Here is an 18,767-nt window from a genome sequence, read left to right on the forward strand (position 1 = left end):
AGTAAGCCAAAACAGGTAGCCCCAATCAGCCGTTATAGTTTAAAGGGGTAGAGCAAGAATTTTAAAGTTGGAAGGATTTGCAGCTCACATGATTTCATATCGTTTGAGAGAAAACATGTTACATATCCCCGAAGTACTGCGATTTCACTGCCTAATCACGAAGAAAAAAAAACTTTTTTTTTCCCAATTTGCAGTTACCCGTAGTGGTCGTCGTAACTACAGCGTGATGTCATTCAGGGTACAAAACTTTCTGTGGCGCCATCTGCCGGAAGTTGACAAAATCATTTCCCCTCTGCCATCGTCCTCCCTGTGACGAGCAGTCTTTTGTCTCGATCGTTCACTGTGGCCTTCAACGATGCTAAGCCACTGTAGCCGAATCGGAGCTCCAAAAGCCGACAATTGCGAAGGAAGGGGGCACCGAAGATGTGCTCTGCGTCACAATAATTTAATGAACTGTGGAGGCTGCAGCCTCCACGACCCAATAAGAGTGTCGGAGCAAGCTACGTGATAACACTCTGAGATCAAGGCCATGAAGACCGCATTACCGCCACAGAGATGGCACCGTCCAGGGGAAAAAAGTAGTTTTAGGTTTTATTTCATTTTAAAGGTAAATGAACTCGAGAGGTTTCATCTCTATCGGGAACTGATACAAAATTAAGTAATAAATATTGAGGAATTTATAAGTTTCAATTATATTTAAACCAAAAAAGTGACAGAACATCTGTACCCGGTCCCGAATTTTTTACTTTTTTTTCTCCTTGTAGTGTTGTGGTTGTTGGTAATTGCAGCCGTGTAATCGACCACTCACGCCCAAAACGTTGCTCTGGCATTACCACACGCCAGAGATTCAAAGGTAAATTTAGCGCACGGTTGTCTCTTTAAAGGGGCGGTGCAACGATTTTATGATTAAAAGGATTTGCATCTCGTCACTTTTACGTTGTTTATCGTGTCCCAGAGGATAGAGAAAACACTTCCTTCATTAAAAATGTCGCGATTCCGCTGCATAATCGCAAAGCAAAAGTCGAGCTTTTTCCCCCACCTGCAGCCCCAAGTGGCAGCCGAAGGAACTACGGCGGAAAGATTACGTGACCTCGCTCGGCTCTAAGCTGCAGCCTAGCGCCCGCTAATGTACGCAGAGAGAGGGAGGGGAAGCGTCCCTCGAGATAGCACACGGGAAGCTACACGGCACTCCGAATGACGTCACTGGGAGTGCGACCAGGTGTGACCCTGAAGACTGGGAGTGAGTTGAGGGGTGCCCGAAATGCCAGTCTTTATCTTTTTTTTACGCAACAACTAGGACACGCAGGCGAAATCGGTTTTCTGTTCTTTACTTCAGAAGTGTCAGGGGGCAACTTCCAGAAATCTTTGACCGAAGTCCGAAAATCGTTGCACCGCCCCTTTAACTGTACCTGAAGAACTCGCTACTCCGACGGACGGCAATGTTGCGGTGGTGGACGTTCATCCGAAATTTGTTGGTTTCGCAGCAGACGACTCTCAGCCGGCAGATGACTGACAAATATTACGAAAGCCAACACTAGTGCTTTTAATGAGACACTGCTCTTCAGCGGCGTTGAAACTATACTCGTTTTCACCTCAAGAAGCGTAGTAAAAAAAGTATGGCTTCTTGCGGAGGATTACTAATTTCCCCTTTTACGCAGATAATAAAAATATATGCAGGTGCATTTTAGATTAGACGCATGTTATCTTATCAAGACGTATCCGTTTCAAACGCCAAGAGCATTGCTTCTTCCTCTGACAACCAAATCTTGTAAGAACTACTTCGCGCGGCGTATGAACATTGAGCAAAACGTCCTTTTTTCTTGGGGTGAAAACGGGTATAGAGTTAAATGAAAGTTTGCTGCTCATCGATTCAACAGCTGCACAAGCACTACCGTATTTATTCAAAATAGACACCCATGGTTTTTTTTTGGTTTCTTATCTTTTGTTTCGCCTATTTCCTTTTTTTAATTATTACATGAAGACAAAGAAGGTTGATCTGTAATAATCCTAAAAATGAATTCCGTGCCTCTTGCCCTAACCCTCCAGCAGGACAGCCGCTGCTCCTAGCACTCCGGTGCAAAGCGGGGAAGCCCGACGCATGCACGCTCATCTGTGGTGAGATGTAGTGAAGGTTGACGGGAGCGGCGGAAGTGTCACGGTACTCTGCAGTCACGGCACGAAGGCATGTGGCAAACATGATGATCGAGTGATTTCACCAGGAGCACAAGATCCTGGTTCTGTCTTATCACAGTATATCACCACCATACTATTTTGCAAAGTTTTCTCGAGACTTTTAGTTTGTAACCTTGCAGACATTCTCTTGTAATTTAGACGATGTCGACGATCAACTGGCCAGCGCATCAACCGGCCAGAGCGACTGACAAACAATCCCTATACTTCGTTTCACCTGAAGTCGACGCTACGGACGACTCTACGAGCCAATGGAACCAATCAAACAGCATAAAAGTGCGACATCATGTCATTTATCTCCCTAAGCGTGTTTTTTTCGTCGGCTAAACCAATCGGGCGCAGTGAATGCCCCGTGCTTCACGTTTTTAGTATGTGTGTTCGAGGTTCAGGGGGTGGAGCCCATAAATAAATTTGGGAGCAGCCACGGAAGCAGGTGAAACAGCTGTTTTGGAGCAGACTGGGAGCCGCTAAAACTACATTCTGGAGCAGGCTAGGAGCAGCTCAGATCAGTTGTCACTGCACTTCAGCTTGTGTCTTAGACAAGCCCAGGAGCAATTTCAATTGTGCTTAGCAGCACAGTTGAACATACATGTTTAGGGATCTAGGTAGATGGGATAACAGTGTAACAGATGCGAAAACTTGCCCATAAGGGCTTTGCGAGCCCTTAAGGCTCGCAAAGTTTCAAGTTTTCGCATCTGTTACATGCGAAAACTTGAAACTTTGCGAGCCTTAAGGGGGGATCTACCTGGGCATGTTTACTTTTGAACCGCTAATTCAATTGGCGTGAAATTTGGAGGTGGTGTTTGTAGCCATATAGAAGGAGGGCATGCAAAGTTTCAGCCCTGTGAACTAATTTTATGAGGTTCTATAACACCCACAAATGAAGTAAAGCATAGCTTTGCATGGAATCTGCCTAATGAATCTATCGTTGAGAAATGGTGTTGATCACCACACATTTTTCTGGCGGAATGCATACTGAAATAGTTGTTGCCGATTACTATAAAAAGAAATTTAAAAGAAAACACACATTTTTCAAGTAAAAAAAAATTTATGAAATTTTTTTTTTTTTTTACATTTGCTAAGTTTTTCAAGATAAAGGAAGATAAAAATGTAAAATCTAAGTTCATAGTACCCGGCTCAATGAAGTTTCGGCATATAATCCGCAAATATTAAGTCTCTCGGTAGTTTCATACTGAAACAATGGTTTTATTAAGGCGGGATTTGCTACCAAAAAGAGATGCTGAGATAAATGCACTCAAAGTTTCAAGATGACGTTTTAAAAAAAATTTTTTGCATCTTAAATGTCAGAAATTTTTTTCAGCAGAGAAGGTAATGTTCTCCTCAAACTTCTTCTAATATACTGACATTGCTTTCAGCTATTTTCACTTGTGGATGACAAGTGCTACGCAGTGCAGCATGCCTCACCAACATATAAAGAATAATTATTTTTGACATTGTTTGTCAGTGCACATTGACGAGACTTCGTGAGAGTGTTCCTTGTTATCCATACATGCCAAAGTTCTGCAGTTCTGAATATGCATTTTTTGGAAAAAAAAAGGTGCAATTCAAGGTAGTATCCCCCTTAATGAGAACCAAAAAACAAGTACCACATGTTTCTGAAGCTAGTGTCCGTAATAGTTTCTCAGTGGCTTTTAGCGGCTCAAAACGCAAACCAGCACTGCTTATTGCACAACCCACGTGCTCGACATAGTTATTATATGTGTCAACCACGTGAAGTGCGTAAGCAACGGACGTGCAGTTGTGCGGAGGAACAGGGCAAGAAATTTCGAGTTTATCCTATTGTGCAATTCAATATTGAAGCAACAGACTATGATTAACGTAGTTATTGTATTCGAAGCGATAAGCAGGAGCAACGTTGAAGTACGCTGAGCAGATCTACCGCTCGCGTGAGAGCTGCTGGCCAGCAAGGTTTGGGATTAGAGTGCGTTTCAGTTCCATCAAATCACGATTTATGTTGCGGGAATGCGGTTCCAACTTTAACGATCAAATACTAAAAGGAATCTTTTGCTCATTTGTTTTCAACTGGCTGACGTCCGGATACCGGGCCGCAGAGCCTCAGGCAATCACCTCACTTTGGCCGACTTGCTTAACCGCTCCGACCCCCGAGTTTTTCTGTGCGCTTCCGACTCGGGATACACAGGGAAAATACACACAACAAAGAATTGCAAGGCCAACTAAGCTAAATGCGCTCATTGGTGCCAATCGAGTCGATAGAAACCGAAACCAAGACAAAATGCAATTTTTTTTTTGGCCGCACGTTGTGCGATTTGGTGCATAATGGCGCGAAGTATTGGCTGTGGCGCAGTTTCCACAAAATGGCGCAGAATGGTGCAGACAAATGAGTCTGGCGCAAAATGGCCTAAAATGGCGCAAGCGCTCCACCCCTGAGGTTGTATGCAATCGAGCTTTCAATTGTGCTCAAGCCTCAGATGAAACCATATATATATGGCGAGTAGAGACGCCGTGAAATATATTCGCACCATTTTTTTTCCTTCTACTTTTCTAAATGTCACGGCCGACTAATATTTAATTATTTTTATATTTTGCTTTAAGCGCATTCTGGCGCAGTTATGACGCAATTTTGAGCGAAAATGACGCTTTGGTACGAGTGTAGCAGACTTTCGTTCATGGTACAATTAGGCGCAGCACTTCCATCACTGCAAGAACTATGCAGTAACACTGGATCAGTAACTCCCTGTGCATGTACAATCAAAATAAATTGAAGGTCACATAATATAGTCAGATTCTTAAGTACTGGCTTATTCTTTCTGCCCCGCGAAGATGCTTGTTCTACGTTCAAAACATCACCCACACGTTTGAAATCTTTGAGAACAAGCTCTTCATAAAAGCCGCCCGGCAAAAAACATAATACAAAGAGACACCTTTCCTAGCCCACCTACTTTATTTTTTCTTTCAGACGTTTTTTTGATGCACAACAGGGTCATTTTTATATAGTGACAGGACTGGCATATTAGCGATATGCATCGAAGGAATAGTGGCGAACCTTGAACATACTTTCTATTGCTTTCGATAGGTATTTTGCTTAGAATTGTCACTTGGTTTTAACCACCTACTGAGGAAATCAGGTTTCGGCTTGAAATATAGAGAAGTTAAACATTGTTCACTAACGAAGAAAAATGTAATAACTAAAGCAATTACACTTTTGCTATGTTAATAAAGGTACATACTATTTGGTACAACCCAAAGAACAAAAGTGTTCCATGTTACTTCCGGCGAAGAGACAAAATACATGCACACTTTTCCATAGGAATGCACAGGAGCACTGCAAAAGTAGACTGGTTGCGACCCGAATTTCGTATAGACACTAGCGCCAGCTGAACTTCTAGCGTCAATTATAATAACTTTATGGTTAAAGGAAGTCGCATAATGCACACTCAATTAAAGTAAGAACCTACGGGTGAATTGGAGACGCTGCGCCTTCCAACCTTGATGACCCTGCGCTTCAGCTCATCTGTGTCGGCCTGCTTGAACTTGCCAGGGTCCTCTGCCTCCTCCTCGTCATCGTTGTCCCAATTGTCGTGGTTAATCTCCTTGTCCGCACGTCGCTTTGCCATGGCCTCCTACCTGCGAGCCCGACAGCACTGCTTAGGGCGGAGTCGCCGCATTTATTTATTTATACGTAACGAGCTACACTTTGGAGTGACGACGTGTCAGCAAAAAAAGTAAATTGTTGTGCGTATGTTTATACAGCCGGAAATTTGTCTGCCTCCGTGGGAGTCTGGTGTCTCGGCTAAAGATGAGCAATTTAGCCAGTGCGGTACACAGTCTGGGGTCTTTAACGTGCACCACGCAGTAGTGATACACGACCGCACGCTGCTATCATTGCTGCCGGCCATATGAACCTTGGATCGGAAATCGTAGGAAACACTCTTCCGTTCTTTGAAATGTTAGAAGTTTGTGACGGAGTGAAACCACACAGCATCTCAAACTTGGGAAGCCGCATTTTCTAGTCGTGGTTATCGCCAATTGCACCCGCTCCGCACAAACCATAAAATTAGCAGTGCTCACAAGGACAGCGGGGTGTCAATGCCCCAAGCGCAGCTCATTCGGCGGACCTAGGTTCGTATAATAAATCTAGAGGACAAGGTCCACCAGCGTCCCACACATTCCGGCTGCCTCGGAAACGCAAAGCATAGAGGCAGACGGTGGTGGTGGAATCGGATCTCTGGCGAGGCCTAGATAAAGGCAAGGCAGCAGAAAATTACTGCTAGCAGAGTCGGTTCTTACCATAAAACACCGAGCGTGCACCCGCGTCACAAAGAGTGACGCGGGTGCATGCTCTCCGCCTCGCCGCCTTGAAGGAGCGAAGCAAAGAGAGGACGAAACAAGTTATCTTCATGTCACGCGCCTTGGCGGCCTGGTTCAATCTCGACCACTTTTTCCCAAAATACGGCCGTCCATTTGAGATATCGCCTTCCGAGTAGTGTTGTAGGGATTGTAGCGTCCCACCTACACCTCCTGTATTGCTTTTTCTAAAATTCAAATTTCGGTTCACCATCACTTTAAAGGGGCACCAAAGTAGATTCTGAGATTGTCCTTTTGTGGTGACAACTCAATCTAGACGCTCTAAGCATCCCAACAAACCAGAAATCACAATCATTCGCGTTCAAAGATCGCAACACGCCCTTTTTCGGAAGAATTTTTTTCTGAGTGAAGTGGTTGACAAAGGGTGCTCACCGCGGCGAAGCAATGGCTTCGCCCGCGGTGAAAAAGAGGAGTCTTATTGGAATGTGTGCCCACCAGACTTTCTTTGAAACAGGTTGTAATAAAATCATTTGGAATCTCTGTGTGTTGAAGGGCTTTCATTAATCCAAACAGTGTAGTCTACGAGAGAAAAAAAAAAAAAGTCCATGTTTTCCTCTTGCCTCGAGATGAATAGGTGGTTTTACATTATAGGCCTTGGTATATGCAAGAACTAACACCTGTTAAAGAATACAAGATCAAGGACAACCTTTTTCAGAACTTACTTCAGTGCCCCTTTAAGACTGCTTACGTGTAGGAAGGTGAAAGCATTATAGTCCCACAGGAGAAATGTTTGCAAGTAATGTTTGTAGACATATTAAAGTTTAGGACGACATCCTAGAGATTGACACCAAGTACAGCGTCTAGGACGACCTCTCGGACGAAGCCTGGGAGGACCTTACAGGCCGACGACCAGACTCGAGATTCTGCAAGGCAGAACATTCTTCTCACCGTAGGGGAGGAGGAAACAGGCAACGCTGGACAGGGTAGGAGAAGGGAGAGGAGGAATCGTGGGAAAAGTGGAAAGCGCGAACTGGTCGTCGGCCTTTAAAGACAATGTCGAGAATGACACCTAGAGGACGACGCCTGGAGGACAACGTTTAGGACGACCTCAATGATGGCATAGTCCTTCAGCATACAACTGAGCGGCGCATGCTTGATGACATATTTTTATGGCCATCGCTCGGGCACAACGACGTCGTTTAATCGCTGAATGGGACAAGTAAGGCTTTCACCTTATTAAGCAAAAAATGTCTGGTGTCGGTGCTAAATACCGACACCAGACTTTCGTGCCCACCTAGCTATCCCACACGCACCTCCGTGTCAGCCGCTTTTCCGAGCACACCGATGTAAAGAGCTGGAGCCCACACCACCGCGCGTCCCTTCTACATTTTGCGCACAGATGAAACAGGTGCACTCCCCCAGTGTTTTAAAGATTATCGACAAAGTTTGGGTGGGTGCTTGCTCGGTACTTTAAGGTAGCCTCTTGTAGCTTTATTTCGCAGGGAAACACTGGCATCTTGCAATGTATGAAGACAAATTAATGCCAATCAGCATTTGAAGGACCTCAACAGTCGCGATAAAACAAATGCACCCAACGATTAGTCTGCTCTCTTTCACTGCTCTTTTGTCACTAACTTCTTCACTCTTTCACTATGTCAGTGCTTACGATTTGCCGTGCTGCTTTACTGTGCCTCTCTGAGGCCAAGATGTATGATGTCCCCCTTTTCATAGTAATGGCCTCGACACAAAATACAGCAGCAACATGAAATAACACAGCTAGCATTCACAACGCAAGGGCGACAGAGGACGTAACATCGTCGCCAACTACGAAACACCCGGTGCTATGGGACGATACTGTATCTTCTTCGAATTTTTACAAAAAGCGTACGGATAAATGTCAGACGCAGATAGCAGCAAAAGATTCAATTCTGTTATGGAATAAAAAAAATATATATATTTTTTACTCTTTTGAAAAATCTGCAGACTTGATTGCACCACGTCCAGTGCCAGATGGGGCTACTTGGCAGCCCAACTTCAGCCTATGCATGTTTAACTGTGACAAATATAGGAGTGCTGCATCATTGTTTGCCTTGTGCTGGCGACTACGGATATTAAAAATCCATCAAGTTGTTAAGATATTATTGAACCAAAGTTAGAACAGTATCCAGCCTTTTCGACGCAACTGGTCCTTACAAAATGATAACAGAACCTCCTACAAAGCGTCAGAAAGACAGCCATTTGAGGGCTACCCGGGGAGGATCCCTTCACGTCAAGAAACTCGTGTAAGAATGTAGCTCGAACCTCCTAGTGTTCAGGTTTAACGAGTAGTCCGTTTGAATCATCTTGGCCATGATTGGACAGACAGCTATGACTACTGCTAGCGTGACTAAACAGTGATCACGCTAATGCATACTTTCGTTGATAAGATTTGCAACGCAACGCTGATTATCAGCTCCGAGTCACAAGGCAGCACTTGCGAATTGGGAACGAATGTATAACGGTATCGTGCAAAATAATCGAGCAATCAACTGGCCCCATCAGTATCTGTTTTTCCGCTTGCTTCGATTGACACACTTCAAGAACAGAAAGCGTTTGGAACAACACAAACAGGTAACAGAATATTAAGACAGAATAGGCGATCCGGGCGTACGGGCACAAGCCCGCGAATTGCACTCGGCCAATGAGCTAGCATTGTTACACCGGTCTGCATCGACCACATGGCCATTTCGGTTGTCGCATCCCCATAAACTAAAAAAAGATGCACGGGACTCGGAAGCAATACCACTACGGCGCTCCGAGTGATGAGTTCGAAAAGCGTAAATCGATAGAGAGAAACACATGCAGTCACCGACGGGGGAATCCCAACGCGGTTTGCTGCGACCGCTGTCGTCTTGGGCCGCCGAGTCGGTCAGAAAGCTGGCAGCCGGTGCTGGCCGAACGCGTGGAAAAAGAGAAACATCCCCCGTAACCTATCGGCATCGGACATGCGGCCGGGCAATGCGGAAAAGAATGCAATCAAACACGCACGAACCACCTGTCTCGGAGAAGTTGCTTGAAAATGCGCACTACTTGCACGATTGAATCCGCAACACACCGCTGGACCGCTGCGCGCAGGATGATGCGCGGAGGGGGGTGCTACTTTTCCCCACTTTTGCGCAGACCGAGAGAGTGACTCGAAAAGAAAAAAAAAATTACGAAGAAGGTGAAAAGAACCGAAGTAAGTCTGTTTTACGAGCAACTAACCTGGCTCTGTGGTTTGCAAATGCGCTTACCGTCGGACAACGGCGAAACCGTCTCGCGCAGTTTCAATCGCCACAAAGTTTGCGCGAGACGACGTCGAAATATTTCCACATCCGGGCACGGATCTTCGGGCAACTCTCCTTTATTTTTTTTTTTTCTCCGCGCGCCTCATCACGCACCCCGTACTTGTGAGAAGTAGTTCCTCCGCACCCTTCGATGATTTCTTAATTTCGTTTGGGGAAAAAAGGGTGGAAAAAGTTTATTGGAAATGCTTGGCAGCATCCGGCCAGCTGGTTAGTGGCCGAGAAGTCTCTCGTCGGTTTCCCGAGCTAGTTTCTTCCGACGAGCCCGAGTTCTTTGGGGCTCAGTAGTTCGTGCAGCGCGCTGCCCTAGGTAGGACGGCTGGCTCGGCCACTAGTTTTGCCCCCGGACTCGATGTAATTTGTGGCGTTTGTTGTGTGAACCTTCCTCTCTTCGTGTTTCGGGGAGTGTGTGCCTCGAGAGTCAAGCTGGATGCCTTTCAACTGACCGCCATGGAGCTGCAGAGCCTACAGAGCCAACTTAAAAGTGCCATTCAAAACCATCAGGTACGGCCGGACGTCTCTCGAGTTGATCCCAACTTGATAAATCTCGTCTTCGCTGAAGAAGACAAAATTTAAGAAAAAAATCGCTCGGTGTCTAAACGAAGGAGGCGTAAAGACGCACTCGTCTTCGTCTAAGCTCTGCGCGGGCTAGTTGTGGGAGTTGTACGGGCTTTTAGAACGCTAGTTTGCGATACGCCGCGAGGTTGTATCGACAGAGCGGGCGTCCCAACTTTGTTGACGTAGTTTTTTTGTTTTTTTATTCAAACATCGGCGTACCGCTGCGTGCACTTTGGGAGCCGCCGCCATACAGCGAGAAGTGGTCGCCGATCGGCCCAACTTTTCGCCGAGATTGTTCTCGCTTCTGACGAGGCGGACGGCGACTTTTTAATGCGTCGCGAGATAGTGGAGCAGTCGCCGTGCATTTGTTTGACACTGTTGGCGGAGTGCTGTTTTGGTTTTGTTGTTGATGGTTTTTGTCAGTTCTCCCGCATCGCATCACGTTCTCCCCTCTTCCATTTTCAGATCGTGCTGTCAAAAATGCGCACGGATCCCCAGGTAGGCTCGCATTATTTGTTTTCGCCTCACTTTGCTCGCGTCACTTGATTAGTAGAAAGATGGGAGCTTGGATGGGATCGGTTGTTGCCCGACAAGAGTCGGGCTTGTGCAACAGAAGGAAAGAAAAGAAAACAAAGCTCGACGTATGTAAGTCAGTGCGAGAAGTAAAGTGCAGCTTCTTCTCTATCGTTTTTTTCTTTCGTCGCTTTCCTCGCGTTGGTGCGACTGTTGTGAAACAAACCGTACATTCGCCGCGGGCAAGTTACGGCCGAATGTTTTGATGGGGGAATTCGTTTTCGATCGCAGAACACGGCGCTCCAAAAGCAGCTCCACGACTTGCAGGCCGATATCATGGCTCTCAGCGAGAAACAAGTGAGTACTCCGTGTCTGACCTTGAGCGGAGGTGCTGCACTGCCTTTTTAAAATGCTCAGCGCGACCGAGCGGGTCGGTGGTTGCAGTTTGAGCGTCTCTCGGGCGACGTGCCCTCTTCGCAGTTTCCTCGTCTTATGAGGCTTCGATCCGTCTCGGCAAGGCGAAAAGTTTGGTGGGTGTTCCGACGCGATCGGCGCTGTGGCGGTGGTCGTGAAAACAAAAACAAACACTCATGCCACTGTCCTATTTCGCATTTCTTCGCCCAGTTTTCGAGCTCAGGGTTGCTTTAACGTCTCAATAGGGGCGCCGTAAACTACGCTAATGTCAGGTGTCGTGACGTGTGTTAGGAATTTTGTTTACTTGTTGATAAAGAGCAGACTCGTGATTCTCACTCGACGAAATCAATCTTAGTTTTGTTTCGCGGATTTTTTTTTTTTTTTTACTGATTGTATTAGATAGTTTTCTTGTTTATGTTTCTAAAGTGCTCGCTTTGTAAGTCGAAATCAGTCGTTTTATGGGATCTTCGGAAGCTCGCTGGTGGGGCGCATACATGCATTTAATGAAGTTGTCGTGATGTGTTTATATTCGTTGCACCTATAACAAAGTCCCACGTATTCAAGGTTTGGAAAACTGTTGTCAGCGTTGCCAGCCGTCAAATTTTTTTGTTGTTTTGTTTTTCTATTTGACAAAACTGTGATTGCTTTGTTGGGTAATAGTCCCTGGCACAATCCCTCAGTGTGATTTATTGATCTTTTTTTTTTCTTTTTTTTTTGTGTACACGTTTGCAATTTTCGCACAATTTATTGCATTAGATGGCCATTACAAGACTATGAGTTGTGTCACATTATCGGCGTAAGGGTCTGATCACCGACTGAAAAATTTTAGCTTTGTTGGGGAATTTCAGTCGCCACAAAAGTTTCGCCAACCAATCAAGGGTTCAAATTACGCTACTTTTGGAATCATTATTTGCTGCGCGTGTTCAGAGGGCCTGACCACAATTTTTCAAAGTGCCGACATTTTGCGTTTATGGGTCAAGAATTTTGCAAGTATGAACTTCGTTAGGTTCTGTGGACTCGCACACCAACAGCTTCTGACCAATGTCTTTGTTTCTGTTTTTGTAAGTACATTTTTGCAAATTTAGGCATCCAGTGTAGCAGGTAGACTCACTTAAAAGATCTCTGGCATAGAATTTATGATTGCTTCTTTATTTTTACAGTAAAGTTAAAAGATAATTGATTCAACAACAAAAAGACTGATCGCAAAAAAAAAAAAAAGATATGCAAGTAAATACATTGGCAGTTTACCCCTAGATTTCCATTCTCCTCATTACAAAGCACGCTAAAGGATCGGACTGTTTGGCAAATTGGGGTAATAAGTCGCTGAATAGTCCGTTGTTTTTTTTTATAATAAGTCGGTGTGTATGCCGGCCTTTCCAACTAGACAGAGTGCATGTCGTGACTTTGTTTCTGGAACGAAAACTAAATGGCACGAGAAAGACGAGGACAAATTTTACATCTGAAACACCCTCTCATTTATTTAGTTTGCATACCGGCAGTTCTTTTCGGTGCTCTTGTAAAACTCCCAAGAGAAAAACGTTGAAAATAAATAAGGCTCTTTCACACACTTGCCACTGCATACGTGGCCTTTTTTGACGAGAGAACACTCTGGCGCCATAATTTAAACATATTTCCTTTTTTTTTCTTTTCGCTCGTCATTTTTTGTTTGTTGGCTCGAAAAACATCTGACAGGATTATAAGCGACCCTTTCTTGTAGATAGCATATACACCTCATCTCGCAAATATTGCAAAAGCTTTGCCGTAGTGAAATGCAGTTCATAGAGGGTGCCAGCGCATTCTCTCGTTGCAAGATATCGTGGGAGGTTGGAACGCCCTCGTTTGCGAGCGGTAGCAAGTGCACGATCCGGCCTACATGCTCCGCTACAAATCAATCAAAACGCTCCAATTCAAGTACGGAATGTGTCGGTCTTTTCAGCGCGGAATGCGTCGTACTACTGGATCCTGGCAGTTTCTACCAGTGCACTCCCGTCGCAGAACGGCAGCACGCGTCTGCTACGCCGGCTTTTGGCTGCAACTCGTGCTCTCGTCTATCTAACATGAGTCGACGCTAAGGTGGTGCCCATGTCCGGTCTGCATCCCGTTGCGCCGTCCGGTGGGCGATGAGAAAATCTGGCTCTGCTTGCACGTATGGCGAGAGACTGTGTGGGAGGCAAGGGGAAAGAGGACAAACGTGTACTTTGGAGGAATAGGGGAGAAGCAAAAGGGCGAAGCCAAACTTGGGGCGTGCGACCGCAAAAGTCACAACCTTCTCGCTCCGCTCGCACTGGCTTTGGCGGGGCTTTCTTTCGGAAGCGTGCGACAATGTTTTCACCGTTCGTGCACGAAGCGCATACCCGTACGTTAAGTGCGCAACGTTACCATGAAGCAATACCAAATACATTCTGCATTATCACTGCCTCTGCTGCGACAGGGTGGGAAAAGGACTCTGTTTTTAATTGGGAAACGGGATGAAGGCCTGCGATCCTTGAGGAAAGTGTGACGGAAACCACGACGGAGCATGTAACAAATGCATTAAGGACAATTTGTATGAAAGGATGCATAATTGAGAATAAATAGTAAGTAGTAATTGAGAAGAAGACATAAAATTCTAATCGCAACCTGACGGGAATCGAACCCACAACCCCTCGCTTATGAGCCGACACTCTACGACTGCACCAAAGAGGATACTTGCGAAGAGGAAGTGCTAGCTGCCTCCATCTCTACCTGTCGTTCGAATGGAGAGTGTACCCGTCAATTGTTCCTGCCAGAGCTGCTCGGCACTCCTACATCTTTGCGCACTCTCCTCTTCTTCAGATTTTACTTGTATAACAGAGTAATTAAAAAAAAATGCAAAGTTCACCGCAATTTTCGAAGAATGCTGCAGAAGCAGATTCTATGTATACCGACTTCATCCGTAGGATTGAGACTGCATCGTTCTTGCTGGTTACGTGACGGTGGTCTCAAGTATCTCGTTGAGCCCGTACCTGAGCATCTACCTGTGCGCCACCTTTTCTCCCAGAAACAAGTGGTGCAGCAGTTGAGGTCCGAGCTGGAGAAGAAGCAGGGTTCGGCGGTGCTCAAGCTTGCCCACAATGCTCAGGTGCTGCCGCGAGCCGTGGTGAGCGACTCCCACTCCTCTCTGTGTTCTTTCCTCCCCGTATCCTGACCTGTTGCTACCCTGTTTGTATTCTGTTGTGTCCATATCCTGTCTGTATCTGCGTCCTTTCCGTGTCCAGCCCTGTTAGTATCCTTTTCATATTCTGTCATGCCTGTGTCCTGTTTGTGTCCCATTCATATCTGTGTCCTTTTCGTATCCGCCCCTTGTCAGTATCCTGTCCGTATTTTGTCTGGCCAAGGCTGTAAACCCGTTTAGCCCGCAGCCTTGGCCGGTACAAAGTATCAAAAAGTAAAGTTTGTTTGTAAAGGCTCGCATGGCGAAAAGGGGGTCTGCCGCAAAAAAGATCAAGAAATGCTTGGTGCTTTTTCAGCTTCCGGTGGCAGCATTAAGTCTGTGCTCCGGAGCATGAGAGTTTGACGCTTCGTTTACTACATGGACGAAAACACCACCTGAAACCGACACTCGAGTGCACTCTTTGTGCATTGAGTTTTTCCCGGTGTGCGGGCCACTTCTTCGTCCTCCATGATGTCATTTACCCAAATGAGATGGCTGTGCTGCCAGAAAAGTTGTCAAGATCAGTAGACAGTTGAACCGCGGCTCTTTTCCAGTCGAAGAATGCTTAGATCAGGTAGTAAAGAGGATTTGATTGGAGATCCAAGACATGAAATGGCATTCTAAAAAGAGTTTGTTTATACGTCGCACCTGAAAAGGAATTAGCACGCATCTACTGAACGGTGGTTGCCAATTGGACACGTGTTGTGATTGCAACCATGGTTGCAATCACAACAATTTCACTGAGCAGCGGGGCCACTTTTACGGGAACCAACATTTTTATTCAACACCAAGTCGCGCCAAGCAACAAATGAAGCCAGATCAAGCAACATAGTTGACGTGGGACGCTGAACTTAGGTCAGTCCTGCAACAAATCCCATCACCCATCCGCTCAGCCCGGTGCTTCCGAATGTGCATACTTGGTTGCTGCAAACTAGGTCAGTGTAGGTCTTCCTCTAAACACCTTGGTGTATGCAGAACGACTCGTCGCACTTGCAAAAATAGACGAACGAGCTATGCTCATTGAGCATGCAGCAAGTGCTGGCAGCCATGCTTGTTGCATCTGCTTCAGACGGAGCAACTTTCTCGGCAGTTTTGGGCTTGCTGGTGGGTTGTTCCCTAGCTTTCCCTAGATTGACGCGAATTGCTGACGTCAAGTCTGGCTCGAAACAAGCGAGCAACTCTGAGCAACTCAAAGTCATTTGAAGCGGTAGCAGCCAATCAGGGACGCAATATTTTCAAGCGACACGCCTGTGCCGGTGATGATGACAACTACAGACTTTCTTCTGGTTTGAAATGGATCGTTTTCGGGAATAAACCATTTTAAAAAGATGGGTTAGCATTCTCAACGTCATTTAAAGGTATAAAAACACTCTTATAGTAAGTGAATGTGCGTCAAAATGGTGGGAGAAAAACAAAGTTTAATGATGACGATGGCAAATTGCAGCAATTAGTTGCTGCCTTTGAATGCGGACGGCCCGTGTTACTGGTGTGGAGTCATCAAGTTACTGGGAGAAAATGCCCCATCTGAAGCGGGCCTTAATTTTTGAAAGCCGAAGCGGAAAGGCAATCTTGGAATATTTTTGAACACGGTAATGACTCTACCTATGTTGTTTGTCTCTCAGACATAAAAATATTTTCGTTAAAAATGCTATTACGGCAGGGGGAGACAATTTTACAGCCAACATTTCACACCTCAATCATCTCTCCAACCAATGAGTTGTGAGGGGACAATCTTAATGTTTTTGCAATTTTGTCCATCTTCTGTTTGGGCGCTCTCTCGATATTTTATGGTATAGTTGGCGTTTGATCTACGATATCTCTGGTTCTGCAGAAATTAAGGTGCCCCTTTGATCTACCATCCTAACGTTCCAGATGCAATAGGCTTAAAGGGATTGTCCGGTCGAAACCGGAAGTACTTAAGTTGTTGCGCTCGTTACATCGAGGGAGCCTTCATATAGACAAACGACATTTTTATTTTGGTATATGATCTCCCGTTATTAATTAAACCTTTCATGAGCCTATGTACGAAACTGCACCCCAAATTTCGCCAGTGTCAATGGCTGACATCCGTAGGTGCTGCGTGACGTCACAAAACACAAAGGTTTGTCGGATGGTGGGGATAACAAGCGTTGGTCGACGGGTGTCTTGTATTTTGTTTCGAATTATATAGACCCCTAGGCAGTACCCTACTGAAACACGGTTCTTTTAATGCGGTTCCCAAGCACGTGCAGAAAAAGTCCCGCCTTATAGCAGGATATTACTTGCAGACAGCCATAAGCTTCGAGCAAACGTATGCTGTTTCGCGCAAACACAACTGCGACGGACGCCGATCGAACTAGGGCGCGCTTGCAAAGCAAAGGATGCAGATTTCGCCTCTGAAGTGGCACAGCTAGGTACACGAAGCGGCATCTGGGCACATATTTCGGCGGATCCACTGGATCGGTGATGAGGCTGCGGGTCGTTCCCCCAGAGGCGATGTCCGCGGGCCGAAGGCAAACGGCGAACCGTTCAAATGCATGTCGTCACTTGACTTGGACGAGCTTGGTGAATCGTAGCCACGCTCCATTTTCACACGCGGGTCAAACAGATATCGGGCTGCACGCGTGTTAAATACAAGTTCTGGTATCATTTCGAGATGGCCTAGATGTTGGTTTCGGTTTCGCTGCATAATCAAGGTCTGTTCGATTCGGCCAGGAAGTTCTGGTAGCGGCAAAAGCCCCTCAAAGAAAATGTTTGCATTTCGACGATAGGTTCGCGGCACCAGGATGATTTTACGTCGGGAGTCGCTGGCGGCAGCGCGCGGTCGGCATACCGGTCACCCCGAAGAGGAAGGCCTGACGGTAGCGTCTTGTTATTGACCGTAACTTCGGCGTCAAGTTGAAGCGAGAATCGGCAAAAATGGCGATTCTCGGCGTTTTGCCCAGGCCCGTTAGCGGGCGTCCACAAATACCAGCGGACAAAGCATGCAGTATTATGCTCAGCTACGGGGACATGCGAGTGTCAACGCACTAAATCCAGACCTCTGAAATGTATCGGATCTTCAGTATGCATCCAAGAGCAACTGAAGGCGGGGACTATCATGAGGGCAATACCTTTCCTGTGTCTGTAAGTAAGAATATCAACACTGTGGATCTCCGCATAGCATCGAAAAGAAACAATTTACGTGAGCCAATATTTCAACACTCACCACAGGGAGCCAAACCTACGCGAGCAGGTGCCCAAAACGCTTTCAGAATATCATAATCAAGCAAATTCCTACCCTCGGTTATGATCTCAATTCCGCATCCACCGCGGGTACGTTATTGTCATAAATGAGAGGAAATGCAACCTCCGTATCGGCGTTATTGTTAAACATTGCACATTTGAGCAAGAGCTGCGAAAAATGGTACCACGAGCAGAGGCGGACGAGGAGTGTCGTCTGCTATCGCCGTCTGCTCGTCTGCTCTTGTCGTCTGCCTCTGCACGGACGCTGAACTAGTTCAGCCAGTTCAGGGGAATCGAACAGACCTAAATTGACTGGCCCGATTTGGGCGAGGAGTGGGTGGACGTAGTTCAATATCGTTGGCACCAGCATCACACCTCAGCTTACAACCCTTCTGTCCGCTTAGAGCTCAGCTCGTAGCTTTCTTCTGTGAGATGATTGCTGCATAAGCGAGATCTCGGTCTTGACGGGAACCCAGTCCCTACGCACGACGACGATCCACTTTGCTTGTCACTGCACGTCTCGCGGAAAAGTGCGGAACGTCATGTCTTGGCTCGCATGTGCTGCCCGGTGGGTATGGCACCCAACCGTGCAACAAAAATCTCACCCAACCACGAAACAAGTCGAGCACAACAACAAAAACCAGTGACAAAAACGAAGCACGCTCAGGCGTTCACTCTCACAGGCAATCGACGAGACAAAAATGCTCGCTTTGTGTTTTGTGACGTCAAAGCTCCAATGTTGCCAACGAAAACCGCGTTCACGCTAGAATGCGATTGGAGCAGTATAAATTCAATTACTCACGCAGAGGGCCATATAAAATTCAGATATTGCACGTACGATGCGTCTCGAGGCAATAACAATGATATTCAATTGTTTTCTCGAATACAAAATTTGACCGGACAATCCCTTTAAGTGATGCACGGCATAGACAAACCTGGGCACGAGCGCCATTTTGCTCAGCAGGGCAGCATTAGCCCGCCAAATGTAGCCGAACACTGTACGGCTACATTTGGCTGACGACGGCACGGTATGGCGGCGCAACGCAGAACACACTTTAAGATACACTTTTCCGAAATTCTGTCGGTGCCCGCCGCGAGGGCGGCAC

At 46.3% G+C, this 18,767-nt stretch overlaps 2 protein-coding genes across 12 annotated transcripts in view; one reads left to right on the plus strand and one right to left on the minus strand.

The window, feature by feature from the left end:
• The window catches only part of LOC8026462 (nuclear pore complex protein Nup50), a 69,367-nt gene extending 59,509 nt beyond the window's left edge, over positions 1-9,858 (minus strand). For 2 of the 11 annotated variants that reach the window (XM_040501579.2, XM_029974604.3), the window contains exons 1-2: positions 9,750-9,858; positions 5,628-5,796 (exon numbers count right to left, since the gene is read on the minus strand). In XM_040501579.2, the coding sequence (XP_040357513.1) occupies positions 5,628-5,786 (159 nt within the window). In that variant the 5' untranslated portion in view covers positions 5,787-5,796; positions 9,750-9,858. Of the gene's footprint in view, positions 1-5,627; positions 5,797-9,325; positions 9,603-9,720 lie in introns of those variants that run through there. The other 9 variants (XM_040501577.2, XM_029974602.3, XM_029974600.4 and 6 more) reach the window with 8 other exon arrangements.
• LOC8026460 (PHD finger protein 21A) overlaps positions 9,754-18,767 on the plus strand; it is a 50,302-nt gene continuing 41,288 nt past the window's right edge. The window contains exons 1-4 of the mRNA XM_029974599.4: positions 9,754-10,304; positions 10,824-10,856; positions 11,163-11,228; positions 14,305-14,403. Of these exons, the coding sequence (XP_029830459.2) occupies positions 10,251-10,304; positions 10,824-10,856; positions 11,163-11,228; positions 14,305-14,403 (252 nt within the window). The 5' untranslated portion in view covers positions 9,754-10,250. The remainder of the gene's footprint in view (positions 10,305-10,823; positions 10,857-11,162; positions 11,229-14,304; positions 14,404-18,767) is intronic.

The sequence above is a fragment of the Ixodes scapularis genome, unplaced genomic scaffold (assembly GCF_016920785.2).
Source record: "Ixodes scapularis isolate PalLabHiFi unplaced genomic scaffold, ASM1692078v2 PGA_scaffold7__128_contigs__length_106722199, whole genome shotgun sequence".
Classification (NCBI taxonomy): domain Eukaryota; kingdom Metazoa; phylum Arthropoda; class Arachnida; order Ixodida; family Ixodidae; genus Ixodes; species Ixodes scapularis.